At 32.6% G+C, this 9,989-nt stretch overlaps 1 protein-coding gene across 1 annotated transcript; it reads left to right on the top strand.

The window, feature by feature from the left end:
• Positions 1-33: 33 nt before the first annotated feature.
• Positions 34-8,692, top strand: LOC148602406 (uncharacterized). The gene is made up of 8 exons (XM_088553682.1): positions 34-190; positions 1,159-1,221; positions 1,887-2,072; positions 2,921-3,079; positions 3,865-4,043; positions 6,295-6,346; positions 7,214-7,375; positions 8,286-8,692. Exons 1-8 carry the CDS (start codon positions 71-73, stop codon positions 8,379-8,381), a joined length of 1,017 nt encoding a protein of 338 aa, XP_088409808.1. The 5' UTR covers positions 34-70; the 3' UTR covers positions 8,382-8,692.
• The last annotated feature ends 1,297 nt before the right edge of the window (positions 8,693-9,989 follow it).

Genomic DNA, 9,989 nt, shown 5'->3' with positions numbered 1-9,989 from the left:
GAAATTCAGGATGGGGCAACTCTTGATAGATATTTTTACTGATTTACTTTTCTAACAAGGACCAGATAAGATGACTGCAGCCAGAGTGAAACTCCCAGGGACTGACTTAAACGTCTCTAGACTGTGTTTGGGTTGTTGGCAGTTCAATGGGAACAAAGCTAACGCAAATTGGGATGCCCAGTCAGAAGAGGTAATTAGTTTTTTACCGAAAAATAACGTTCTAGCATACAATTTTGGAAGTATAATATGTCATCTTAGTGACCTAAATTACCAGGCTTTTGTCGCTTATCAGCTCTTGTTTAAATAGATGTTCGATCAGGTTTACACTATCAGTCCTTGTGTCCAGGAAATTGACCCTGATTTTGACCAAACGTAGCGTGCTTTGACTAATAAAATATATCACTATTTGATTTAATATGAACTGTAAACTTTTTTTGAAATATTAATCTTATTTATAATAAAATGATAGCAAGTTATGGACCAACACTTTAACATGGTGCCTTCCTTGAATGCAAAAAAATTGAATACCTAATTTTTTACATTTTATGTTGTGGACTGTACAATGTACTTACATTTTTTTACTTTGTTGAAATTACTGAACCAAGGCACAGACCATTTTCTTCTGGAAGGTGGCCGATGAAATTATGTTCAGTTATGATATTTTTGGAAAGTGTGAAAAAAGTTAAATCTTCTAAATTTTTTTTTAGCAGCAGCTGAATTTTTAATAAAAACATTTGAAAATCTAAATTTCAAGAAATGTGGAAATATTGAATCATATTTTTTTTCTGTTCATTATTTTTGCTCAAATTTGGAATAATTTAATTTTTACAAAATTTTTAAAGCCCCCCACCCCTCTCCAGTATAAAAATGGTGTCCAAATTATTCAAACTTTGCAAAATGTTTACATACATAATCTAGGATTTACAAATTTTACAATTTCAGTTTTTGAAATTGTCATTTATTCAGCACTACATATATATATATATGCACTATATCATAAGTGCATGCATATGTATTTCATAATCAACACTATATTTTTTAACTGGCTTTACATATATTATTAAAAGATCTTATGAGCTGAAGAATATGTGACTATGACGCAGGTCCAGACTTCAGACATGTTATCTGTCTTGTTTACTGTGTTTTATTTCCTTTCAGGTATCAAAAGCCATCATAGACAAGTGTTTTGAAGTTGGAGTTAATTTCTTTGACACTGCTGAGGTATTTTTATAACATATGCATAATTTTGAAACTGAAAATATCACCGATGGTTATACATTGGATTCAATTTTTATTAGAAGAGTAAGATTTCCTAAAGTTGATACTGTGCATTGAATCCTAAGTAGAAATCCCTCATGGAATATGTCAAATTCTTATTCACAAGAAAGTATACACTTCATTTAATGTTAAATTTGAATTATGCTGCATAAATGTGAGTATAGAGTGTCAATTTAAACTCTAGTTAAAATGTACATTTCAAAAGCTTATCTGACATCAATACAATTTGTATAAAGAGACATGTTTGTTATATTTCTTCATTTAAAGAAAAATCTACCAAGAAAAATTATGGCATAGAGATGCAAACAGTTCTGATTCTGAGGCCATAATAATCTTTATTTATAAAGAAAGAACAAACAAATTAATGAAACAGTTGTACCAGAAGAAGTCATATGATAGTATAATTGTATAATATATACAAATGTAGGTGTACATATAATGGTTTAAAGAAGTTCATGTACTTTTTTATAGTAAGAAAAAAAAACAACTGAATATTCTGCTCCACAATTTAGGAAAGTATTCCCTTTATAGATTGTGTAGAACCTTTGCCAATTTCAAAAACTGAGTGTTTTTTTTGTTTGAAATCTACAGTTTTAATTTGTTTGAAGGGCTATGGTGGATCAGAAGAAGTTCTTGGAAAATGTCTTCAAGGTCGTAGAAAGGATGCTGTTGTTGCCTCTAAGTTTGGTTTCCGCGATGGTGTTAATACTCCTCCATACACTGCAGTACAGATTGATGAAGCCATTACTAGATGTTTACGCAAATTAGAAACAGACTATTTAGATATAATGCAGGTGATTAATTACTGGTAATTTATTTTACAGGAGCTCAGTCTCAATCTTCCACAGTAACTATTCCTGGAGAGGTGTAATCATCTTTGAAATAGCAAATATTCCACTTGAGCAGGGGAATTAGTCAGCTGAGTACAGGACATGTGGGCCCACAGACATCTTGGATCATGACCATTTGGCCCATAGTCCAGCTTATGTAGAACTAGCAATCATTATTTCTAACTGTTGGAAGTTCAGAATAAGTTCTGTTTTTTACAAGAAAATTTATTGAATTGAGAGTTTTAAAGCATATATTTTTTGTTATTTAATATAATTTAATATACCGGTAATACAATTTATCAAAAATGAACTAGTGAGTTGAAGTTCTTTTTTGGTTCTGTGGTTCCATTTTAATGAATTATCTCCCTTTGGTGGAGAAGATATTTTGTATTTGTTCTGTTCATTTACACACTTTCTTAAAAACAAATCCTCAGAAAAAATTACTGCACCTAATTTCATGAAACTTTGTAGGTGGTGAGGACCTGATATGTATCGGTAGTTATGCATATTATGAGGAATTTTTTTGTGAGTTATACCCCTTTGAACTTTTTCATGTACATAACAAACATAATTTCATGTTTATTTTTGTTACAATATTCAAACTAGCAAAAGTGAAAATTGCCCAAATAATCACATTGATTTTGTTTATGACAGATTGTGATTGAAACTTGATAGTTTTTTTTATTTTTTCATTATCAGGATTATTTTGACTGCAGGTCTGCTATATGGTTAAGAAGACTTTTTAATGACTGCCACTATTCATGTTCTTTAGTTAGACCCAGATTTGACTTTTATTATGATCCATTTGACAGGTCCATTTTCCTAGTTTTTTGGCGGATGCAGCTGAGGGAGTGAAGGAATTGGATCGACAGATTTCTTTAGGTAGACTAAGATACTATGGCGTGTCCAACTATGGTCCAAAGAATATGAAAGATTTAATAGCAGGAGGAGGCAAACCCATCTCTAATCAAGTAAGTTCTTCTTATCATAATAATTTTACAAATTTATGTACAGTGAAAACTAAACTGATCTGAAAACCTGTCTAAACCCTAATAAATGGAAAATCCAAAGTTCAGAGGGGCTTGGGTTAGGTTTAAAAAGGTCTCTGTGTATTATTGTATACAGATCATCAGTTTGTTTGTCTGTCTTTGTTAAAAATTTGAATAATTTGAATACAATGTTTGTCATTATTGAAGTAAGCCAAATTTTATTCTTGTAAAATGTTTTTTTTTTAATTTTTTCTTGTTGATTTGTGGGCTTTGAACACTAAGACATATCATATGCTTTTTTACAGCTGTGTATTAAGCCTTATAGATGCTCAAGATTTGTATACATGTGAGTCAGTCTGTCTGGCTTTTAAACCTTTCATTATTTTTGTTGAAGATTGGATTACATTATCATGAAACTTGGTACATTTGTGCACTATATTGTGGGTGTTTTTAAAATTTGTTTTCCAGAATACAACAATATTTTACATATAGTTTACATATTTTATGACCTAAGGCCAACTTAAATATAATTTCTATGTTCTCTCTCTTTATTTTTTAGCATGCCTTATATTTTCATCATCATATTGATGAAACAAAAAAAATGCACCTTCATCTTCATGTTTCTAGCAATAAATAATGTACAAAAAACAACCTCACTACTCTTTTTTGGTAATGAAAAGGTAACAGAAAAGTTCTCTCATTGGTTTTCACAGAATCTTGCTAGGAAAACTTTAAATTTAAACGATTTTTTCTGTCTTGAATTTCAGATGGGATATAATTTGCTTTGGAGATCAGCAGAATATGAAGTCCTTCCTATTTGTAAAGAAAACAATGTTGGTATCCTTGCTTATTCCCCTTTACAACAAGGTCTCCTGACTGGGAGGTTTGCCACAGTAGCTGATGTTCCTCTGGGTAGGAAGAGAGGGAAGCTCTTCTCTCCTGAGAGGTCAGTTATGTTGTTTATATACCCCTTTCTTTGTATTGTAATTGTAATGCCCCTTACCTGATGTGCCCCACTCTATATGTATGTGGTGTAACTGTTATGTTCCTTTAATACTTGATATGCCCTGTTCGTCATCGTGTAACTGTTATGTTCCTTACTTGATGTGCCCCGTTCTTTATGGTGTTACTGTTATGTTCCTTACTTGATATGGCCCATTCTTCATGGTGTTACTGTTATGTCCCATACTTGATATGCCCCGTTCTTCATGGTGTTACTGTTATGTCCCTTACTTGATATGCCCCGTTCTTCATCGTGTAACTGTCATGGTGTAAATGTTATGTCCCTTATTGACTTGCCCCTTTTTTCATGGTGTAACTGTTATGTCCCTTACTTGATATGCCCCGTTCTTCATGGTGTTACTGTTATGTCCCTCACTTGATATACCCCGTTCTTCATGGTGTTACTGTCATGTCCCTTACTTGATATGCCCCATTCTTCATGGTGTAACTGTTATGTCCCTTACTTGATATGCCCCATTCTTCATGGTGTTACTGTCATGTCCCTTACTTGATATGCCCCATTCTTCATGGTGTTACTGTCATGTCCCTTACTTGATATGCCCCATTCTTCATGGTGTTACTGTCATGTCCCTTACTTGATATGCCCCATTCTTCATGGTGTTACTGTTATGTCCCTTACTTAAAAATGTAGTTATTTCATTATACTTCAGTATTTATTTTCTGTAGGTGTAACATTTTAACTAACGACTCCAAATGGCCTTGATTGGTATATTTACCCAGTCAACATTTTTGTACCATGGACTGGGGCGATAGTGCCATGTATCTCATATTTTATAATAATGTTATTAGCAATTTCTTGCACTTGTAATTTCAGTACTTTTTATTCGTGTATGGTTTGCATAATTATATATTTATACTCCATGTAATGCTGCAGATCTGTGCCATGTTTACCGCCATAACGTCATAGTTCTAGCTTCATATGAGATAAAAATGTACCTCTTAAATATCATACAAGTTAAACCTGTTTCTTACTTGTATGAGAATGGGAAGTTTACATGAAATGGTCGGTTAGCATTGAACATTATCCAGTTTCCAGTTCAGGCACATGGGCTCGTTACAAAACTATATAGGTCATATACATTAGCAGGGTCCCAATATCTATGAATATTCATTGCCAATTGTTTAACCTGGTTCCTGATCTGGTTCCGTGGTCATTATCATAAGCGTACAAAGTATCTCTTCTAAAAAAATATCATACACATGTCTATGTGTTTTTTTTCACTTGTATGAGAACAGGAAGTTACCATTAAAAGATGAAATGATTGGTTGGCATTGAATTTATGTAATATTACCTAGTTTCCAATTCAAACACAGGAGCTTGTTACAATTGACTATTATAGGTCATATATATTATCAGGACCCCAATATCTATATATAGGCATTGTCAGTTGTTTAATCTGGTTTCCAGGTAATGAAAACATTTGGATCACCACGGTTACGAAAGAGTATGCAATCATATCAAGGGAACCAAGATTTTAGTGGAAGTCACCCGATTTTAGAGCATATCACATCCATGCCATTTCAAATGTTGAAAGTATGCCAAAATCAGTGACAGAATATTTGACGATTAGCGACTTTCACGACTTCGGTCTTTGATTTTTTCTCCAGTTCTCATTGTCTTATGAGTTCAGATGTTCATATGGTTTTTCTTGAAAAACATTAAAATCCAAACTAGCTTGATCAGACCATGGTCACGCTATTTGCTTAGTACTCTCAAAGAAATGAATTATGAAGTTCAGTATTATAAAACATTTGTCAACTGTTCCTGTGGGGAACTGTAAATTTTCTACCTCTTGATACCATCTTTAATGTTGCTTCAGGTAATAGTAGGTACTTCTGTGTAATAAACTTACTGTTTTGTTCATGACCATTCAACAAACGTATCTTGCGTAGAGCAATAATTGCATTCACTTTCTTTTTAGTAACTTGCTTGGCAAAGATGAGGTATCATGCTCCTTTCTTAGTAGTGTAATTATGATTCTTCATCTAGTCAGGAGTTATATATACTGTATTCAAGTTTTTTGGGTAAAACTACATAAAAATTAGTAGCAGTTGCCTTGCCAGGCAATGATGAGTTTGTCCTTATATTTGGCCAAACTCTTAAAGTATATGTGCTTATGTAGTCCAGTGTATTGTTTAGTTTCAAATTAAAATTTTCTGTTGTTTTTTTTCAGTTGTGAAGTTTCCAGACATGGTCAGCCTGGTGCTGAGAAGGAAGTATTTGAGGTAATGATAATTTGGACATACTTTCATGCTCATGAAGGTAGTATTTATGGTAGAAATGTCAGGTATTTTCTGTACTCTGACCCCTAATAAAAACTTTAACATCCATACACCAAAAGGGACATAAATCAATATTATGCTGACAGTTATGGTAATTGTATTTTGAGTTTCTTAACAATTATTATACGAGTTCACATATAACTTTTCCCTAGGAATGCATAAAAAGTAAATAATTTAATAATTTGATTTGATTTGTAACAAGCTTCCTGATTGGTTGTTCCTCTTTTTTTGTATAACTTCCTTTGGTACTGTGATGTCATTAAAGTCGATTAGTCTGCACTCCGCAATTCTAATTATCCCAAAACAAAATGAAGTTTTAATAACAAACCAAATCTTAAAATGTAGATTTAACTTCATTACAAATTGAATTATAATGAATGTTTCTATTTTTTATCAGGTTATACTCAATAACCAGGTTTTGGCCAGTAAATACACTTTTAAGTGTCAGCTGCTACAAACCAGGTTATTCCTTGTATAAATTGGAAGCTGTATTCTTTGATTTTAAATGATTTCAAAACAGTGGACAAACTTTGCATTTACATGTATTTAGTTCTAGTTTATTCTCACTACTGTCTGATAAAATGTCACTCAAAAAATGTTACATTTGCAAATCCTGCAATGTATTTTCATTTTCACTCAAATGTATGGCATACATGCATGTACAGTAATATGAAATAAATTTGAATAAAAATAAATTTTGTAAGCAATGTTAATTGTGAACTTAAACTAAAAGGTACAATGAGTGAGAGTTGCTGACAGTCATATTGAAAATAAAATATACCAGATAACATTAACAGTTATTATTTGCAGGCTATTGGGAAAATGAAAGATATATGTAAGCGAGCTAATGTTACAATGTCCAAAGCTTCTCTAGCATGGTTGTTACAACAAGATAATGTCCCATGTGTTATTGTTGGAGCAAGCACACCAGAACAGATTGTTGACAATACTGACATTCCTACACTGCCTGATGTAAGTAACTGTTAATGCTGACATTCCTATACTACCTGATGTAAGTAATTGTGAATTCTGATATTCCTACACTACCTGATGTAACTGTGAATTCTGATATTCCTACACTATCTGATGTAAGTAACTGTTAATGCTGATATTCTTACACTACCTGATGTGAATAACTGTTAATGCTGATATTCCTACACTACCTGATGTAAGTAACTGTTAATGCTGATATTCTTACACTACCTGATGTAAGTAACTGTGAATTCTGATATTCCTACACTACCTGATGTAAGTAACTGTTAATGTTGATATTCTTATACTACATAGCCAATTTTGTTACTTAATGTTGTGCACACTGCCTATATTGTGTAATCTATATGTTAACTCCTATGTTATTCAGACTTTGCACAGTACAAATGGAAGATGTGCACATCTATTATGGAAAAGTTTTCTTATGTTTTTAGCATGTTACTGCATTATAGAACCATTTTGTATAAATCGGGAGATTCAAAATTACTGTAAATTTATGATATAAACAGCAAAAATCAACATGAGGCAAACCACACCTTTTCTTGCTGATCGAATCGAGACTAAGTTACGCTACATTATTTTGTTGAATGTTACTCAACGTTGAATGGGAGACAATTTGTATTGCGATGTTTCCTGGAAACCTGCCCCCTTAATATTTTCTTACATTTGTAGCCTGTTTAACTTTACCATTTTTCAGCATTATATGCTATCATTAGGGAATTACAGATGGAAATTTGTTATACACACTGTAGTTTCCAGACTTGCTTAGTATTTGTTTATGTGCATGTACATACCGTATTGAAGACACTTATGTGCTGACAAATTTATGATGATGGCACAGATACAGCCATGTATTCATCTTGTTTTCAATCCCACTGTACTAATTTTTCAGAGTGTGGTGAAAGAATTGTCAGATGCTACTGAACCTGTGAAAGCAAAGATTGGAAAAGTTCTTGACCAGTGGGCTCACCCTGACAGATGTGAATAGACATCATGCAAAATTTCATTGAAACTGGACAATAAATTTCTCTTCTCTACAAATTATGGCAATCAGCAATATACTGAGATGCAAAAAGTTGTCAGAAAAGTCTTGATCAATTGCATTGGTCACATTTAGGGTTGATCAAGTACTTGTTATTGTAGTCAGCTTTTCTATAAGAGGGTAATGCTTAAATTTATATGTATTCAGTATATTTGTTAAGAATTTGTTATTGGGAAGATTTTATATATTTCTATTGTGATAGTCCCATTCAAATCACATTGATTCATAATAAATAGATGTGGAATTTTTAGATACAATTCTGTTGTTATAAGATTATAAGCCAAAAGGGACAAAATGGTGAACATTTTGTCTGTCTGGCTGTCAGTTTGCATCATTGAGTTGACCAGACATTTTTGTTACTTGAAAGTGGTTTGAGAAGTTTTTGATAGGGACCAAGCATTAGCTACATCCTATGTATATAGGGGGTCTGAAAATTGTATTTTTGAAAATGGGTTCTTAACTTGGTAGTGAGCCTTTAAACTTTTAATGCAGGTGCAGAGTGGATGTTCTAGGAAGTCATGCTAATTGGTGAAGTGTCAGTACCTGTACTAATCAGGCAGTCAGTGAAACATGGTATAAAAAACCCATCATTATGATAGCTTAATTTGACTATTTGTACCATCAGAATCAAGGAAATCAGACACGATTTTCCATATCATGCTGGACCACTGAGTTACTGTTTTATTGAAATGCACTGAAAATGAACATTTCAAGGGCAGATAACTGTCAAAGGTCTCATTTTTCAATGATTCTATTGAAAAATTTCTGTGCAAATCCAGTGATGCAGAGATCAAATAATGGTTTTTTCAAATAGAGAAAGTGTCCTTGAGTGATATTACATTGTCAGTTCGGTTTTGACATGCATATTTCTGATTTTTCCCATTTTGCCTGATTCTTACAAATACTTGCATGTAACACCAACTAGAACAACCCAACAAAACTATGATCTCTTTCTCTCGTAGACAAAGCCTTAAGTGATATTATGTAGTTAATGTTTTATCTGAATTAATTACAGGTTAAGTTTAACTAAGTTTCATTGGAATGGGTACATTTATTGGAAAGAGCTATGGCCTATAGATATAATGGAAAAGCTTAATTATTTGCTAGAATTTCTTAGTAAAGAATTCAATTTCATTATTAACAAAAAGTATGCATGGTCCTCTGATCACAAAACTTTTTTTTAAAACAGCAGCCTTGACCTTGAAATTATTAGGTGACATACCTGCCAACTTTTGAAAATGTCCATGGGGGTTTTACCAATGAAATAGTCCTAAGCAATCAAGAAAGCCATTACAGGGCCTTCAAATTTAACGAATGTTGTCTTCTTGCATTTTTATGACAAAACAAATCTAATGCACCACTTATTTGAATCTGAATATTTAAATAACCCCAACAAATAGTGATACTTGGCAGTTTATGTAGTGTCTGTCACTAAAACTTTTCACGTGCTAGATTACTTATGTAAAAGTTTCATGTTCAAAACCAATTACTGGTACAAAGAAAGTGTAATAAGCTGAATTTTACAACTTATTGTTTTGCAAAATATTGATAAAA

This window comes from Perna viridis, chromosome 11 (genome assembly GCF_037379345.1).
Source record: "Perna viridis isolate PV_CMFRI_1.1 ecotype Kerala chromosome 11, ASM3737934v1, whole genome shotgun sequence".
NCBI classification, from domain to species: domain Eukaryota; kingdom Metazoa; phylum Mollusca; class Bivalvia; order Mytilida; family Mytilidae; genus Perna; species Perna viridis.
The sequence above is the reverse complement of the archived record's forward strand: the minus strand, read 5'-3'. Positions and strand labels throughout refer to the sequence as shown.

Bases quoted from the DNA above. Each gene is read 5' to 3' on its own strand.
- LOC148602406 (XM_088553682.1), top strand. From the start codon at position 71: ATGACTGCAGCCAGAGTGAAACTCCCAGGGACTGACTTAAACGTCTCT. The intron at 3,080-3,864 runs GTAAGTTCTTCT...CTTGAATTTCAG, and splicing joins GCAAACCCATCTCTAATCAA to ATGGGATATAATTTGCTTTG. The intron at 7,376-8,285 runs GTAAGTAACTGT...CTAATTTTTCAG, and splicing joins ACATTCCTACACTGCCTGAT to AGTGTGGTGAAAGAATTGTC.